At 48.0% G+C, this 18865-nt stretch overlaps 1 protein-coding gene across 3 annotated transcripts in view; it reads right to left on the bottom strand.

Annotated features, from left to right (window-relative positions):
- The window catches only part of FKBP5 (FKBP prolyl isomerase 5), a 65376-nt gene that overhangs the window by 20195 nt on the left and 26316 nt on the right, over window positions 1-18865 (bottom strand). For all 3 annotated transcript variants that reach the window (XM_074977834.1, XM_074977833.1, XM_074977835.1), the window contains exons 2-5: window positions 14884-15012; window positions 12382-12526; window positions 10113-10255; window positions 7411-7525 (exon numbers count right to left, since the gene is read on the bottom strand). In XM_074977834.1, coding sequence (XP_074833935.1) covers window positions 7411-7525; window positions 10113-10255; window positions 12382-12526; window positions 14884-14988 — 508 coding nt within the window. In that variant the 5' untranslated portion in view covers window positions 14989-15012. The remainder of the gene's footprint in view (window positions 1-7410; window positions 7526-10112; window positions 10256-12381; window positions 12527-14883; window positions 15013-18865) is intronic.

The raw sequence follows: 18865 nt of genomic DNA, 5'->3' as shown, positions 1-18865 counted from the left end.
CAGACGCTCCTCGAATGAATGTAACTTTAAAGTCCACCCACCCCCAAACGAGCAGCTGGATGAACTGATTGCAAGTTGTGTTTTAGGAAAGCTTGCACTGCTCTGAACTGGATGGTCATTCTGAGATAAAGACAGTGGTTATGAATGGACGTATTTGTGTATTTACAAAACTCAGCACATAATTTGTGTTGAAACATTCTGCTACCCACTCACACCAGGGCAAGGAGCAGCTGAGTGGAGAAGGGAACCTGCCAAAACCAGATGTTGATGCAATATCAGTTCCAAGAAATGACTGTGCAGCCTAGGGAAAGACAAGGGTGGGTCAGTAGGAGTTAATGGGAAAACCCTGGGACATCCCCAGCTATCAAATCGAGAGGGAATTTCCTCCGCTCTGAAAAAACATGAAACACCATGGCCAGAGAGGAAAAAACAAGTGTGTTTGGGGCTTGGCATCCAGAACTGGAGGGGCAGTCTCAAAAGCAGGAGGCTGTCTGTGTAGGCTGGATCGCCCCTGTGGCTAGAGGTATGCTGAGAAAGGGCTCAGAGGCAAGGTGGTGACTGTGTTAGAGAAGGGATTTTATTTAATATGCAAGTCTGAAACCTAAGGTTGTGTATTTCTGTTTATTTCCTCTGCAACCTGCACCTGCCTGCTGCTCTCTCATGATTGCATTTCTCAGTCTGAGGGGTTTCTATTAACCAGAGTTTGTGTTTATTTTTACCTGCTCACTTGACTGGAGCATGTACCCTTGAAGAAGCTATCAGGCTGTCTGGTTTCACTCATGCAGGGAGGACAATGAGAGAGGAAAAGTCCAAGTGCCTGGTACTTAAGGAAGAGCATCTGGAAGGCCAGATCTGGGGAGACTTGGGACTGGACTGGACCCTGCAATAAGTAATGAGGCCAGTAGAAGATACTAACTGTGGCCAGTTGGGGGCGCTTTGCTGATCAGTTGGGCAGCAGCTGGATTTCACCGAGGTGGCAGCCCTAGCATTCAGCTCACAGGGAACACAGCTCTTTGGGCAAACCTAGTTTTGATGAAACTGTAGCTGGGCAAGTCTCTCAGGTCCACAAAGATCAGTGAAGACAGGAACAGCCAACTGCCCGGCAGCCAGAGGATTTGCTGTGGATTTGGGAAACCTAGAGTCAAGTCCCTGCTCCAAATCTGCTCCCACCTCCCAGCCCTTTGGCTCACGTAAGAGTTCAAAGGGTCTCTGGGGGGTACAAACCGATGGGGAAACCTCCATTTTACATGCAAAATAACCCTTGTTCTCCCAGCCACCCCTACCAAAGAAAAGTTCGGGGACCTAAACTCTTCTGCCTCCACCGAGTCACCTGGGTTTTCTGCTTTCAAAAGCACCTCACACTCCCACACCAATCCACAGCATACAATTTGAAAACAAGTAACATGATAACCTTGCACTGCCCTGTAAAGCCTCCCTCCTCTCTGCTTTGGTGCTGAGATCTGGCCTGCCGTTGCCTGCAGACACCAAGCACGATCATTGGGCTATCCGGGTCTCTCTAACCATAGAAACCTGCAGGACTTGCTGACGTGGGCAGTGTGGAAATTGCATGGTGGGCCATGAATGCTCACGGAACTGAGGCCGAGGTGGGTGGCGGGGGTGAGGGCTCTGGCTGGGGATGCAGGCTCTGGAGCAGAGCCAGAAATGAGGAGTTCGGGATGCGGGAGGGGGCTGTGGGCTGACATGGGCGGTTGGACTATGGAGGATGTGAGGGCTCTGGCTGGGACCAGAGGTGAGGGGTTTGGAATGCAGCCATGTACCTGTGCTGGGACTGACGGGTTCAGAGGGCAGGAGGGGTAATGAGGACTGGGACAGGAGTCTGGAGCACAGCAGGAGCTCAGAGCTGCAGGCTCCAGGCTGCGTTCACCTCTTCAAGCAACTTCCAGCAGCAGCATGTTCCCATTCCGGATGGATACTACATGGAGGTGCAACCTCGTGGCTCTGTGCGCAGCCCTCCCCTGAAGCTGCAGGCACTGCCCGGTCAGCTCCCATTGGCTGCAGTTCCCAGACAACGAGACCTGCCGGGCCCTACCTGGGGCAGGGCAGGGCATGGACACAGCCCTCTGGCTGCTCCTGTGCTGGAGGTAGAGACATGCTGCTGCTTCCGTGATTCACACGGAGACAAAGAACGCGCACAGCCCAGACTCTGCTCCCCCGCAGGAGCTCGAGGTGCAAGCTACAGACAGCTGGCGGGCTGGGTGTGACCCACCGGCCAGAGCGTGCCCTCCCCTGGCTAAGGCAATAAGGCCTAGCTGCTCCCGTTGCATGCTATCTAGAGAGAGAAATATGCACTCGGTGAGGTCACTGAGCCCAGTTACCCTGACCCTTCCCTTTACCATAATAATTCTAGGAGTTTGAGGGGAGAGAACCCTGGCTCTGGCAGTGACAGCTGACGCGCTGCTAGCCTCTGCCGGCATGAGGAGACACTGGTCTAACTGGGCTACATAGAAAGGTAAGTTGATTGCAGATATGCAATTCCAGGTACAGCGATTGTGGAGCTAGAATCAACTTGTCTGTAATTGACTTAACTGGCTGTCACACTCAGAAGGTCGATGGAAGAACTTCTCCCGTCGACCTCCCTTACTTCTCGCTATGGGGTCGTCTGCCAACCCCTGATAGGTCGATGTCACACGTCTCCACCAGGTGCATGACATCAAACCCCGGAAGACCGACCCTAAACGGGTTGATTTTCCGGGTAATGTAGACATAGCCTGAGGCGAGCTCTAAGAACAGATTGCTCAGCATGGCCGGATGCTTCCAGCTGGCCTTCTGCAGACTTGTTCCGATCCAAGCCTTTTAAACCCAAACAGTAGTTTTTATTCCGTTTTAATTACATTGAAAGAGAATGGCAACAGGAGTGAGCCTCCTGCTCGTTTTCCAAGTGTATTTAAGTGCTATCGAAAGCAGATTGCTTGGACACAGTTACACTTGGATTACGCAGCAAGAAGCCCCAGCCTGCCTCCAGCATATCCCTTCAGCTGCAGTGCTGACTTATTGTTCTCCCAGCGCCTAGAGCGATTTTGTTTTGAAGAGCACAGAACGCTGTGTTCTGAATGTGGCTGGCACACGAACCCAATGTGCTGACTGCAATTTGCACTCCTATTAAAACAGAAACAAGGCCATAACAAAAGCTGGAATGCAAAAGTTCTAGGGCAGGCTGAGTTATAGGAAATGGGACTGTGAATTAGGCCCTAAAACTCGAGATAATAAGGTGGCCTTTGAAAGCCCCGCCCAGAGATATCAGTTCTGGTAAATACACATATTCTTCCAGTCTAATTATAGCAGCGATGTCAGGTACTTTTGTATACTTTGAGTTAATAGCAGGTATTTACCAGAGCAGAAGGGAAATATTTTAACAGTGCAAATGTGGCTGCTGCCTGGTTTGAAAACAGATTATGACAGTTCATTTGTATTCATGTTATTTTGTGCCATCCTAATCTTTTTATGATGAGGGAAGAGGGAGTCCAATTCCACCAGGCTGACATGGGCCGTGTCTACACGTGCACGCTACTTCGAAATAGCGGCGCCTACTTCGAAATAGCGCCCGTCACGGCTACACGTGTTGGGCGCTATTTTGAAGTTGAAATCGACGTTAGGTGGCGAGACGTCGAAGTCGCTAACCCCATGAGGGGATGGGAATAGCGCCCTACTTCGAAGTTGAACGTCGAAGTAGGGCACGTATAGACGATCTGCATCCCGCACCATCGAAATAGCGGGGTCCGCCATGGCGGCCATCAGCTGAGGGGTTGAGAGACGCTCTCTCTCCAGCCCCTGCGGGGCTCTATGGTCATTGTGTGCAGCAGCCCTTAGCCCAGGGCTTCTGGCTGCTGCTGCCGCAGCTGGGGATCCATGCTGCATGCACAGGGTCTGCAACCAGTTGTCGGCTCTGTGGATCTTGTGTTGTTTAGTGCAACTGTGTCTGGGAGGGGCCCTTTAAGGGAGTGGCTTGCTGTTGAGTCTGCCCTGTGACCCTGTCCGCAGCTGTTTCTGGCACCCTTATTTCAATGTGTGCTACTTTGGCGTGTAGATGTTCCCTCGCAGCGCCTATTTCGATGTGGTGCTGCCCAACGTCGAAGTTGAACGTCGACGTTGCCAGCCCTGGAGGACGTGTAGACGTTATTCATCGAAATAGACTATTTCGATGTAGCGTGCACGTGTAGACGTAGCCATGAAGTGCAGATAGACAGATGGTCACCTGCTCCCCCACCACGATAGCAACCAAAATACTGATTTTAAAGGGCTTGCAGGTCTGAAATGTGTCCTTCTATCCTCGAACCACATTTAAGGACGCCCAGGTCCTGGGAAGGGTGCTGGATCAGAATGAAACCGAAGGCCACTTGCTCTAAATCAAACTGCTGGCACACCGCAAGTATTCACAGAATCTCAGGGTTGGGAGAGACCTCAGGAAGTCATCAAGTCTAACCACCTGCTGAAAGCAGGGCCAACCCCAACTAAAACATCCCAGCTGCAGCTTTGACAAGTCAGGACTTAAAGACCTCCAGGGAAGGAGATTTTACCAGCTCCCTGCGTAACCCATTCCAGTGCTTCACCTCCCACTTGACGAATAGTTTTACCTAGCACCCAAGCTACTGCCATGTGAGACCATTGCTCCTTGTTCTACCATCTGCTACCACTGAGAACAACTTCTCTCCACCCTCTTTGGAACCTGCTTACAGGTAGCTGAAGGCCGCTATCAAATCCCCCTCCTCACCGCTTCTCTTCTGTAGACTAAATTAACCCAAATCCCTCAGCCTCTCATAGGTCACATGCTCCAACCCCCTAATCATTTTTGCCACCTTCTACCGTCCTCTCTCCAGCGCATCCGCATCCTTTCCGTAACAAGGGTCCTAGAACTATACACAATACTCCAGATGAGGCCTGACCAGTGCTGAATGAAGGGGAATAATCACTTCTGTAGAGATGCTAGCAATGCTCTAACAGTTCTTGACCTCTGCCTTGCACAGGCTTCACACGTTATGCAAAACGGCCTCACAGGGCATTAATTTCTACTATCCTGACTATTCCCGTCTATATTAACGTAACAAGCTAACACGAAAATGTACGTTTTAAATAGTTAAAGAAATTAATGGAAGATTTGGAATCTTGTGCCGTGCCACCGCTCCTAAGGGCAAGTCTTTAAAGAACTGCTCTATCAGGTTTTAAATCAAGATTGTACATTTTTCTAAAAGGAACTGAGCTTGGGATTATTGTGGGGAAGTTCTACGGTCTCTCTGTGCTATGCAGGACATCAAGACCAAATCACCACCGTGGTGCCCTCTGACCCTAGAACTTATGTTTAAGCAATAGCCAAATTGCATTTTTGATATAATGAAATAACTTGATATTCTTTCTCTTCCTGACTCATTGGATATTCTGATAAATCAAACCACAATCCAGAGATCAAAAATACAAACTATGCTCTAAATGCTTCATTCTGTTTGTTACTTTGTGGCTTCGTAAAGATAACTGTGTTTGGTTTCAAACTTTCTGAGCATACAAAAGGATAATAATGGCTTTTGATGTTTCAAAGAAACAAAAACGCAATGGAAGGAATGCAGCAGTTAGGACTTTTGAACTGTTATCTACTTCAATTTTTTTTAACTTGGCCTGTAGATACAATAAAGCAAGTTTGAAACTTTACACAAAGCTTGTCTCAATGCACATAACCAGGACTCAAAACATTTCATAGGCATAGTGAAATTAGCAGAGTCCACAGGAGTTCTCTCTAAAATCAGTCCAATTACTGGAGCAGGCATTTAAACTAACAGGCTTAACAAGTGGAATGTGACAATTTAGATCAATTTCTCCCCTCCCAAAAAGGTTCATCAACTCTCACTACACAGAAGCTCTGATCCAGGGACAAGGATGACGAGATAATCCTAAATATACAATTTAGCCATTCCAATGCCCCGTTTCCAGAAATGCTGTGTCACTCTCATTCTGTGTTTGAATGATTCTCTTTAAACTTGGATTTCTTTATCCCCCAACCCCACATCAAAGAGTTGCTTTAGAAGAGAAACTATAATTACTCCATCAAACTGATGGAAAGAGTGCTATAAGAAATCTGAATGGGATTTCAGCTCCCTACTTTTGGGCCAGATTAGGACTTTATTTAAGCCCTCAGAACACTACTGAATTCAGACCATCGTCTCACTAATTTATCCCCTCTGGTTAGTAGCAATCCGAAGTTAGCATTCTGGTCACAGGGAGAGGGGAAGAAAAGAATAAACTGTGTAACGGATGCAACCAGAACACTAAAAGGGACCATGAAAATAGAAAGCTGCCTAGTTTAGGCCAAGACATGCATGTAATATTTAATGAAGTATTGGACTCGAGTAAAATCTTTAAAGCTAAATTGAAGCTGAGATTTTAATCACAATATACATAAGGAAATCCAGAGCTTGGCTGTTCAAAGTGTCCTACACCCTGGTCCCTACGACACGGTAGTATGTTGCCAAGTGCAACATGAGAAAGGAAAAGTTTGAAAAAATTAATTAAAGGAAGACAGCAAAGGAACTATACCTTTCATTCTGTACATGCTAATTTCCTCTAACATTTCCACATCAAACTAACGAGAACTTAGGGCATCACTTACTCTTGGTTTGTTGATGAAAGCCAGGGTGGGAGTGGAGGCTTTGACAAAATGCAGAACCAGGGTGACTTAGCCTGAGTTATACCTCAGTGGCCATTTCATCATCACTGGACTGCTGTCTCAATTTAATACTTCCATTAAACTCCCAAGAACCAGTGGATCTGGAGTGTTCACTTGGACTGGCCAAGGAAGAATTGTGTTAGCACAACAAACTCTGAAGATCAATAGGCTGATGGTTAACTCCTACTCTCTTCTACTCCCTCCTGTTTCCCCTACTCCCATCTTCATATAAACCCACAGAAACCCTGGCCAGCGTCCGCCACATGGGTACCTTCTCTTTGCGCTAAAACAGATGCTGTAGGAAGCCTGTTTGGCACAGTTGCAGGATCTGACCTGGTCATACCAGAGAGACAATATAAAATACGGACTGGCAACAAGCGTTCCCTGTAAGCTGAGCACTTGGATAACCACCCAGGAAAGATTCAGGTGCCTCCCAGTTGATCTGCAGAGAGCCCGCAGCTGCCAACAGCCTGTGGTTTTACTGGTGGTGCCCATTCAGACAGACCTCATTGCACATAAAATTCACTGCGCACATGGATGGAAAAATTTAGAGGGAACGTTGCTGGCAACCAGATGATGGATGAGACTTCCAGCAGCAACCTCACCAACCTGCTTCATCATCAGAAAGGTGGCAGTGCTACAAAGCCCCTGGAATACTCTTACAGAGGTTTCATCTCACCAGAACATTTGCACTCAGCTGGTAAGGTGCGTTCCCTGGCTGCAGACAAGCTGGTACTCACTTTCTACAGTAGCGCCTTCGTTCGGGTTGGAGTACCCTTCGCCTTTCCGTTTGATTCTCCGGATGATTCCTCCATCCTCAAATAAATCCTCCCCTTTGAAATCAAGAAGCTCAATCTAAAATAAAGCAATAAATGGTAGACTAAGCAACAGCTGAGCCCAGATGTGGTAAAGTAACCAACCCACTGCAGCTGACAAATGGAAGAAGCCCATAAAAGCCATTTCTACGTTAGGTAACCAGGCCTGTTTGTTAAAACCGGGAACAAAGATAACAATTGGAAAGTAACACGAAAACGCTAGAGGCCACTAATCCTGGAATGGTGTAATTCACACAGTGCTGTTGGATTCTGTGGAAACATCCTTAAAAGGCAACTGAACACAAGAACTACAGAACAGGCATCCTGAGTTAGACAAATGGTCCTTCAAGGTCAGGACCATGCCATCCAGCAGCAAGCAGCACCAGGTGCTTCCAGGGATGGCAGTTATCGGTGATCCATTCCCTGTCAGCCAGTCTCAGCTGCTGGGAGTGAGAGGTTTAGGGACAGACAAGCAAAGCATGGGAATGCCTCCCTGAGCAGCTAGGTTAATACAGGTTGAACCTCTCTAGTCCAGCATTCTTTTGCCTGGCAACATCCGTAAGCCAGCGTGATTTTCGTTAGACAGACAATTACTTATCATGGGTGTGGCCAAGTTCCCCAGGGTTCCACAAAGTTTGCTTCCAGCCACCAGTCCTGGCTCTCAGTGCTCTGTGCTGTTCTTTAGCTGTAATTTACCCCAAATGTCTTTGAAGAGACCAATAAGCAACGCCCAGTCAGCAGCAACGGCAACACTGCTAGTCAATCTTGACCTCTCATGGTCTGGCAAATGCTCTTGTTCGGCACCAGTCAGGTCCCGAGGGTGCCAGACTAGAGAGGTTCAACCTGCAGTCATTGACAGACCTATTCTCCAGGACTTATCTAATTCTTTTTTTGCATCCAGTTTTATTTCTGGCCTTCACAACATCCCCTAGCAATGACTTCCAGCATGCGTGTTGTGGGAAGTATTTCCTTATGTTTGTTTTAGCGTAATGGGGTGACCACCAGCTCTTCCGTTCTGTAAGGAGTAAATATCACTTCCCTGTTCGCTTTCTTGGCACCTTTCATGATTTTCTGGGCAGGGATGGGAGGTTGGCAGAAATATTGGTGCTGCCCAGAAAGCCAGGAACCTGTACCCCTCTCCCGTGCAAACTCTCTCCTGCTTTTACCTGCCTAAGACTCAGAGGGAGTTTGAGGGGATGAGGGGTTGGGCTCTGGAAGGGATTTGGGGTACTGGGTGCAGGCTCTGGGCTGCAGCAGGGGACTAAGGGGCAAGAGGGTGGGTGCAGGCTCTGGATGGAGTGGTGGAATGAGGGTGCAAGCTCCAGGAGGGCGTTTGGGTGCAGGAGGTGGTGAGGGGTGCAGACTCTGGGATACAGTCTGGGTACTGGCTCTGGCCTCTGGCAATGGCTGGGGGTCCTGGGAGTTGGAGGGCGGGGGGGGGAGGATGGGGGTGACATACTTACCTGGGGCACCTCACCAGCAGCGGCTCTGGGGTGGGTGTCTTCAGGTGCTACTGCCTCTGCGCATCCCCCAGCCCTGTCTGCCCCTCCCCACGTGACTTAAAACACCCCGGGGACCCACCGGCATCACCAGCAGTGCAGCCCTGCAGCCCCCGGGGGGCGGGGCAGTGGCTCCCTGCATTGTTCCAGCAGCTGGAACAGTGCACTGCAAGGAAGCACTTCCCCAAAGCTGCAGTGATGCCTGCGCTGGCAGCTGCCGGGAGCAAGCAGCAGGAAGCCATTCTGCCGGTGAGGGCCGCGAGGCCCCTGGTGGGGTGGTGGTGGGGGATTAAGTCACCTAGAGATGGGGGATGCAGGAAGGGCCAAGGGAAGAGTTTTGCTAGAGCCTGGCATACCACAGGATCATATAACTCCCTGCCTGTGTGTACGGACCTCCCCTCTCAGCCATCTCTTTTCTAAGCATAACAGTTCCAATCTTTTTCATCTCTCCTCCTATGGAAGCAGTTCCATCTCCCTAATCGCCTTTGTTGCCCTTCTGTCTGTGTTGACCAGACATAGCACCACCAAGAAAGAGGCCATTAAGTCTGCTGACAACGAAACAGGCAGAGGCCAGAGGCTCTCCAAGGCAATTAACTGCAGCCAGAGCGGGGATGGTCTGAGCCTTAATTAACTAAAGATGCTTTTTTCTTCTGTTGAGGTTTGCACAAGCGCCTTTATTTGCAAGGTTTTGCCAAGTACATGCATAAAGAATGTGGTCAGTTTGGCTCATCAACAGCTGCTGTCTGCCATTGATTTAGCTCCCTAGCTCGACTGGATTTTTATGATGAGAAAAAAAAAATTTGCCCTGCCCTTCCCCTATTTTATCGATGTGTGTAAACACACACACACACACACACACACACACACACACACAGACAGAGGAGAGACTTAACAGCATCTGTGTCCTATTTGTGACAGTGTTTTTCCATGTACTTCCAAGTTAAGATTTCTTTTCTGGGCTTCAGATCCCGTTTGGGCACTGCTTCTCCAATGTAGACACACATTTCTGAGAAAGCACTGGCACAAGTTACCACAAACAATGCAAGAATCCAAGGGCTTTTCAAAGCCGTTTTCCACAGCGTGCCCAAGGGAGGGAGTTTCCATACCAACGCTCTTACACATACTTGCCTCAAAAAAGAGAGTTGCATTGGAGGGGATTTTCGGGACACTGCCAGCAGAGCCGTACGCATACTCTGGTTTACACACCAACTGACAGATCTCCCCTTTCTTCATGGTGGCAACCCCAATGTCCCATGCTTTGATTACCTGGCCTGAGAGAAGGTCATGCGTCAGTGTGAGGGAACGATTCACACCATAAATTTGCCAAAACAAGCTTTGGATACAGTTGGATTTGTTTTATTTTTGAACACTCTGCTGGATCTATGCATGTACAGTCTTACTTGTGGTCATTAAACCAACATGAGTCACTACACAGAATACATCAGATCCAGCTGCCATCGATATCTAGGGAAACTCTGAAGTGTACGTCATGAAGGTTTATGCACAAACGTCACTCATCGAAAATTGTTGCAGCCCCCTTCATAACAGGAGAGGCATTCACGCCAACACAGAGGTCCTGCAGAAAACCATGTTGTTCAGGTGCAAGAGGGGGGCTGTGGAGAAGATATGGGCAGAGAGGTGTGTCGACACCCCGAGAGCAGAAGGCAGCTCCATACCAGTCCCACACAAGTTTGCGTGAAAGGTCCCACAACAGAATTACATGAAGGAAGGCCTATTGCACTAAGCTACTTTTCTGACTCAATACCCCAAATCCTACAGAGTTAAATAAACTTCACCATCCACAAGTCTAGTCTGTGTTCTCCATTCTATGAGCATAAGGGCCATAAAGGGGAATGCAACCTTAGTAAATAGAGGCCTTTAATAAATGGTGGTCCTTAATGAAAAAAATGTCACATGCTGCAAAACAATTCCTTTTTGTTCTCAGCCTGACACATAGCAAACAGAAGATGGAAATTCATATATGTAAACGTAACTCCACTGGTTGCTCATGAAGGTCAATTCAAACTGCCTTGAAGATTTGCTGATAAATCAGTAAGAGCGCCAAAAAGCAAGAAATCATCCAAGTTAGAAGTCACTCCTTTATATCTTAATTCATGTATCGCAGGGGTAGCCGTGTTAGTCTGGATCTGTAACAGCAACGAAGGGTCCTGTGGCACCTTATAGACTAACAGAAAAGTTTTGAGCATGAGCTTTCGTGAGCACAGACTCACTTCATCAGATGCTGGTCTTGGAAATCTGCAGGGCCAGGTATAAATAAGCCAGAGCAAGGGTGCGGGTAACAAGGTCAGCTCAGTCAGCAAGGGTGAGGCTTACTACCAGCAGTTGATCTGGAGGTGTGAACACCAAGGGAGGGGAAGCTGCTTTTGTATTTAGCCAGCCATTCAGAGTCTTTGTTTAAGCCTGAGCTGAGGGCGTTGAATTTGCAGATGAATTGTAGCTCAGAAGTTTCTCTTTGGAGTCTGGTCCTGACATTTCTTTGCTGTAGGATAGCTACTTTTAAGTCATGTAGCTACACTTCCCCCACCTCCCTTTATGTTACCAGTGACATGTGACTGCCAACAAGAACTTAACACTTCATTAGAGAGGTCCTCAGTATCATTCAAGCCGGGGATAGAAAGTTTACCACTGGCTGCAAAAGATACAAAGAGGCAGGTATGCAGTTCAAAGTCTGGCACGCACAACATGAATTGCAGCATGGGAGGTTTAGGTTGGACATTAGGAAAAACGTCCTACCTGTCAGGGGGGTTAAACACTGGAATAAATTGCCTGGGGAGGTTGTGGAACCTCCACTATTGGGGGCTGAAGAGCAGGTTATACACACATCTGTGATGGATGACCAAGATGGTGCCTGGTCCTGCCATGAGGGCAGGGGACTGGACTTGATGACCCTTCAAGGTCCCTTCCAGTTCTAGTGTACTTTAAAAAACATGTTGCAAGAAATTATAACTAAGTGGACCAAGTGGCATACAAAATTAGAGGGAAAGGAAATGCATATTTCCATTGTCACCTGATTTGCCCCCCCGCCCCCGGACACACACTCAAAGGTGCCGAGCACCACAAGGACCATTGACTTAATGGAAACTGCTGGATATTAGACACCTACAGTCAGATTTCCAAAGGCACCTAAAGTCAGGAAACATTTGAAAATTGGCGTCCATCAGTATCGTCTCTACACCCAGGGAACTCGAAGCAGTGCCTACGTGGAACCACCACCAGCTCCAGAATTATAACTTAAAACACCCTTATTCCCAGTCCTATATTCATTCTGCTTAATCATGCAATCTCTCTAACAACAGAATTATGCAAAAACAAACTAACGCTATCCAAGAAAATGCACTTTGGGTCCCTACAGCTGCTTTTCCATTTCACTCCTTACCTTTCCCCAGACTGAAGATAAATGGCTCATTTCTATCACGGCTGGAATCAAATTTTTTTCCATTGGCCAGCTTCCCTTTGTAATGGACGTAAACCTTGTCTCCAATCATAGGGGATGCATCCTCAGTCCCTGGCCTCTTCACAATCTAGGATAGAGAAGTACAGCGGGGGTGAACATGGCAGGAGGTCATTTCAACAAAGAGGCTGCACCACTGACTGACTCTCACAGCTTTTCTACTCTGTGCAAAGGCACAGGGTCTAGACATAGGCGTGATTCTAAGTCCTGCTTGCACAGCTCATCTCTGCAACAATTCCAAACTTCCATATCACAACGCACACTTTTTAATCACACATCAACCTCATTCTAGCTGTGGTTCCAGCAGTGCAACAGAAAACCCACACACAGTTCGTTCCACAGCCTCAGTCCCAAAGAAAAAGCCCACTAAATGTTGCACGCTAGATGGCAGATCTATGGTTAGTACCAAAGCAACGCAGTCTTGTTTTGAAGTTTAACTAATACCACTGATGTAGTGGCTATGTGGAATTCCTGAGCTCTCCTGGGTAGATTCAAGGGAAGATATTTTTAAGCCACGTTTGAACCCAGAGCACATTTTTACAGACGTTTCAGTGAAGATCTAGAGATGCAGATTTAGCTTCCCAACTGAAGTGGCTATTCAAGTTATACTCTGCAATAACCAGATCTTCAGAGGAACCCTGTCTTCCAACTCATGGTTGCAGAAATCTAAAGAGGTACTGATTTAACTAGCCTTTGTGTTGATTTGTCCCCCTTCCAACTTAACAAAAAAAAAAAAAATCAGCAAACATTAGCTGTTTCCATCACATATATAGAGAGTTGTGAAGGCTTCACAATAATATGACGATGTTTTTAACAACATATTTAGGAATCTAGCTAATAAAATAATATTTACTTGCTGGCAACCTCATGCCATGTCCATGGGTAAATTCATTCCACTCACTTTTGGTCAAAATGTTTGCATGCTACTGCGTGAAGCAGGCTTAAAAGACACAGAGGCATTGGTGGGGGAACATAATGTGTGCAGAGAAAATACCTCTGGGAAAATTATCAGAGAGGTAACCGTGTTAGTCTGTATCTTCGAGAACAACAAGAAGTCCTGTGGCACCTTATAGACTAACAGATATTTTGGAGCATAAGCTTTCGTGGGCAAAGACCCGCTTCATCAGATGCATCTTGCAAAATCTCGTAAAATGCACCTGATGAAGAAGGTCTTTGCCCACGAAAGCTTATGCTCCAAAATATCTGTTAGTCTATAGGGTGCCACAGGACTTCTTGTTGTTCTATGGGAAAATTGTTATAGTCACACAGACTGGACAGATGGGACCCAGCACTAGAAAATACACAATGGAACAATCCTGAATTTGGCCCCAGATAGGAAAAGGAGTAGAGGAGCAGATTAGATGTAGTAACAGAAATTAGCTCTAGGGAAAAGCCTTTGAATAATGCATAAACCTACTGCATGGATGTACTGCTAAAGATCTGATTAGATGCACAAGAACAGAGAAAGTCGCAGAGAAGGCTAAACCTCAGCTCTGCAATTTGTTTTCAGTGCCGGTTACTCTTCCTGTTTTTTGTAAAACAAACTGGACAACCACATCAGGGAATCTCACCTTTTTTTTCTTTTTCCTGAGGACCCCCCGCACATAGCTGCTGACGTTGTGAGTGCTCCAGCCCTCCATCACCCCAAGGGGAAAATTAGTGGGTGCTCAGCACCCGCCAGCAGCCAAACTGCCCCATCAGCCTCCTTCCCACCTGTGCCTCTTGTCTGCTGGCAGACCCACTGATCAATTCTCCCCTGTCCCAGCGCTTCTGGAGCATGGCAAACGGCTGATTCAAGGCATTCAGGAAGCTCCAGGAGGGAGGGGGGGAAAGCAGGGGGACAGGGCTCTCGGGGAGGAGGGGACGAGGCAGAGTAGGTGTGTCAGCAAAAAGAAGCACGGCCACTGCTTAACAAAGGGGGAAATGGGGGGTTCTCAAGCACCCCAGCTAGAGGGGAAGTTGGTGTTTAAGATCCCACCCCCCACCATGTTATGAAAACTTCACAGCCCACCTGTTCCACAACCACTGTTCGGCATACCCAGTAGCTTAAAAGTCAGGGGCAGTGTTAGCAGATAGCAAGTCAGGCAATTGTTCGCAGCCCCATGCGACAGGGAACTCTGCAAACCTAAGTCCCTGCCTGCGGCTTTGGCTTCAGCTCTGCATGGCAGGCTTGGGCTTGAGCTTTTTGCACTGGGTCCCAGCAATCCTAATGCTGGCCCTGTTCTCTGGTTCCTTTGGCCGGACCTCTTGAACCTAGCTCACAACCCTCCAGCTGAGAGCCAATACCCTAGAGCAGTTTGCAGACCTCAGGACTTGCGTGTGATGGAAGCTGTAAGACATTCAGACAGCTAACAGATGCATACGGAGCATCTCTGAGTTAGGAGAGGAATGACTGAAAAGTGCCATGAGCTTCCGTGATGGTCTCACCTTCAGAACCCCTCGATCTTTATTGGGCGTGATATCCTCTCCTCGCTCTGCGAGAGCTGCTGCCTGGACCTCTCCCTCATTCTTTGTGGCTTCGTCAGTTGTCATGGTCTCCTTTCATAAGCATGGACGCTGAAGACACACAAACACAACACGCTAAGTGGCAATTTTACATTTTCACAGGTCTACACTCTTCTATGGTCCCCACTGCTAGAGCGCCAGCACAGAGAAACATGAAACATTTTACAAGCATCAGAGAGGTAGCCATGTTAGTCTGTATCCACAAAAACAACAAGAAGTCCTGTGGCATCTTATAGACTAATAGAATTTTTGGAGCATAAGCTTTTGTGGGCAAAGACCCCCTTTGTCAGATGCAATCTGATGAAGTGGGTCTTTGCCCATGAAAGCTTATGCTCCAAAAAATCTGTTAGTCTATAAGGTGCCACAGGACTTCCTGTTGTTTTTATGACACATTTTAGAAAAGCAGTGGAGGACACTTAACTACAAAGATCTTCCCTTTGACCTTAGCAGGAAAGGAAAGCTATTAGCATAAAAATGATCCCTTTCCATGCAAGAGACAAGCCAATGGTTAAAAAGAAAATTCATCAAAACAGAATTTCCCATGCTTATCCATACAGGTCTAGGCCAGCCTGACCACCCACTGCGCCCTTAGTGACTTTGGACAGTCAACAAAGTCAGATTTCTCCAAGCGAAACCTCTTCTGAATAGACAATATGACTTCACCCCCCACTGCAAGCGATACAGTAAGCGGTGGCACTTCGAAGCCTAAGATGTCTGCTGAGTTAGCCTGATGGGATCAAACAGTGACGTACATGGTGGAGAGCTCTTTCTGTTTAGAATATGACCACGTATTATCATGAGCAGGGTGGTGGTGGGGAGGTGTGCGGCGTCTGTGACCATCCAATTTGAGTTTGGAGCTCCATTTCGTTTTTAATAAAGACCAGCATCTCCCCTCCCCACCCCAATGATTTTACAAGTTACACCTGTGCGACAGCATGGGCTTTCAGCTGCAGATAGTTTTGTTAACTGTTTGAGGCTCTTTTTAGTGATACAGATCAGTGATGACCTCAGGCAATCACGCATTCAGTGGGGTCAAGGACAGGTATTCAGTTGCCTGGGTCCACCTCCATCATGGTATACCAATTACCACCGTGCTTTGAGGCCATGCTCTACCATCGCAAATCAGCACAACATGCCCTGGAATACCTTTGGACAAGTCTTGCCATCCACCCTGGAAGGTTTAACACCAGGGACCCGCACTAAACGCTTGCTAGATAATCAACCACTCTGATGGGACAAAGCGTTAGAGATGGAACCAGGGAGATGAAGCTCAGATAATCCAGGGTTTGAAAGATTCCCCCGGCCGGGATGAAATGGAACCCAAGCACAGCCAAGAGCCAGACAGAGCCTTGAGCACCACCTGATCATCCTGACTCGCTAGCAGACAGCTGTGGCCTGCGTCCCTAGAATGCAAGAGCAGATGAGCAGAGCGGTGGCAAAGGCAGAGATAATAGTCTTAGCCTCCTGACCAATCATAACAGATGGGCACAAGTGCTACCCCCATCAGAGATACACTCGCCATTCCTTCTGGGATCGTAAGAGAGGAACCCATTCTACACACACACACACACACACACACACACACAAAATGATCAGCTTAGACTAGCCCACTGTCTGAATGACCACAAAGATTCCAAACACAAGGTCACCCACATGCGTTAAGTTTAGTGATAAAGAGGTTGGGGATAAAGAAACCAATTGCCCAGGGGCCCTGGCTGCCTGCTTGCGTTGAGGGAGTGTCTCCACGTTCAGCCCCCATTCTGAGCACTGACTCCACAGCTCTCATTGGTCAGGAACTGTGGCCAATGGGAGCTGCAGGGGTGGTGGCTGCAAGCAACGGCATGCAGAGACCCACCTGGTTTCCCCTTCCCTGTCTAGGTGCTGCTGCCATATGGATGAGCTGATCAGTTTTGGGAGCCACCTGAGGTAAACACAACCCCTTTCTCCCACTCCTGCCCCAGCCCAGAATCAGTATCCAAACTACCTCACAGAGACTGACCCCACACACCCTCCTACACCCTGTGCCCCAGAGACTGCAGGCCGCACCCAAAATCTCTCCCAGAGCCCACTCCTACACCCCAATTCCCTGCCCCTGCCTGGTGAAAGTGAGTGAGCGTGGAGGAGGGGGAATGACACAAGGAGGGGATGGTCTAAGCCACAGAGAGAGAAGGGCAGGGCAGGGGCTGGGAAAAGTGTCTTAGGATTTGCACAATTAGACAGTGGCAGCCCCACTGGGCTGGCATGTGGAAGCCCTGGCCACGCTGGCAGCTTGCTAGACACCAGCGACACAGGCACAGCTTTGCCCAAATGTCAGGCAGACCGCAAGCAGGGTTTACGCATGTGTGGGGTGGGGAGCCCCACTGATTGCTCTGCCCCTGGGCCCAGAATTGCGGTCGGCAGGCCTGGTGATAAAGATGCCAAGTAACACAGAAAAGCCCTTCATTCCCTAAAAGGTAGACACTTCTGTTTACAAGCGTACGGAAAACCATACATGTGCAAACTCCCTCTCATCCATCAACCAAATAAACCAGATCACTGAGGAGCTGGTTCAGGGCCCACAAGCTGTGAAAGTTATTTAGAACACTAACCTTTTTGTGCATTGTACTTCAAATTACTCTGTGCCCACAGTGCATGTCAACTATTTCCCATGGAAGATTATTTACCGTGCCTTGGGAAAAATCAAAGCCAAAAGCTATTTTTAAAGGCAGCACCCCACCCTCAGATACCTCGTTGTTTCTTAAATGTATATCTATATTCAAATTATACGTAGCCCTGTACAGACGCACTGGGAAGTCCAGCTCCACTGAGCTGGCATTTTAAAATCTCTGCAGGCTTGGTGCCTTTTTAGACCCCACCCCCCCACTCTGCACTTTTGTCTTGTCCATGTCTCTTTTTCTTCCCTGTGTAGCTGACGCTCGCCGTAAAACGAGTCTCAAGACCCTTGATATTCTTCTTTAAGCCCCAGTTCCTGGAATCCTCTGAGTACATTTAAAAAAAAAAAAGGCAGCTTATTTTAGAATAACTTTTAATCCATACGGCTGCAGAAAACAACTTGACAATGGGCCCAAAGCGTGCCCACGGGTATGTCTGCATTGCAGCTAGGAGTTGTGATTCCAGCGCACATTGACAGAGACACACTGGGTTTGCTTGAGCTAGTGTATTAAAATATCAGGGTCAATGCTACAGAATAGGCGGTGGCTTGGGCTGGCCATCAAACCTTGGAGGTAGGGGTTTTGGCAGACTTGGATGTGAAAGCCAGTTGTGGTATAAAATTAGTTAACTGGTTAAATGTTAAGCTTAACCAGTTAACCAACTAAACAGGGGGTGAGGGCACTGCCTCAGCCCCCCAACAGTTAGACATAACTGGTAAGCCTCATCTGTTAAGGGTGGGGCTTACCGGCTAACTGGTTAACCATTAATATCCCTAATGGTCGGCCAGAGCCACTTTCCATGCCGCAGCGTCCACACGGGTATTTTCAGTGTGCCAACTCAACCAAAACTAGCTGAAGGGTTTGCCTCTACTACCTGGAGGAGCGACGTGGTCAGGGTCGATCTTCCAGAGTTCCATTTCATGTTCCTGCTAGAGACGCATGAAATCAAACTATTTGGGCCGGCAGTTGATCCCTATACTCCTTGATATTACGAGGAGCAAGGGAGGTCGACGGCAGAGTTTCTCTTGTCCACCCTGCTCGGTGAGGATGACCAGATAAGCTGATTGCAGATAGGTCGAATCTAGCTCTGCAATTGCCATGGCAAGAATTGCAGAAAAAGACGCCCTGGGTTTTTACTTTGTTTTCATTCCCCGTGAGTTGCTAAGCCAAACTCAATTTTGGGGATACTGACCCATGATTTTTTCAACCTGAGGGCTGGCAATACTGCTTTCCTCCCTCATTATCCACTCTCT

Source organism: Carettochelys insculpta, chromosome 26, assembly GCF_033958435.1.
Source record: "Carettochelys insculpta isolate YL-2023 chromosome 26, ASM3395843v1, whole genome shotgun sequence".
Lineage (NCBI taxonomy): Eukaryota > Metazoa > Chordata > Testudines > Carettochelyidae > Carettochelys > Carettochelys insculpta.
The sequence above is the reverse complement of the archived record's forward strand: the minus strand, read 5'-3'. Positions and strand labels throughout refer to the sequence as shown.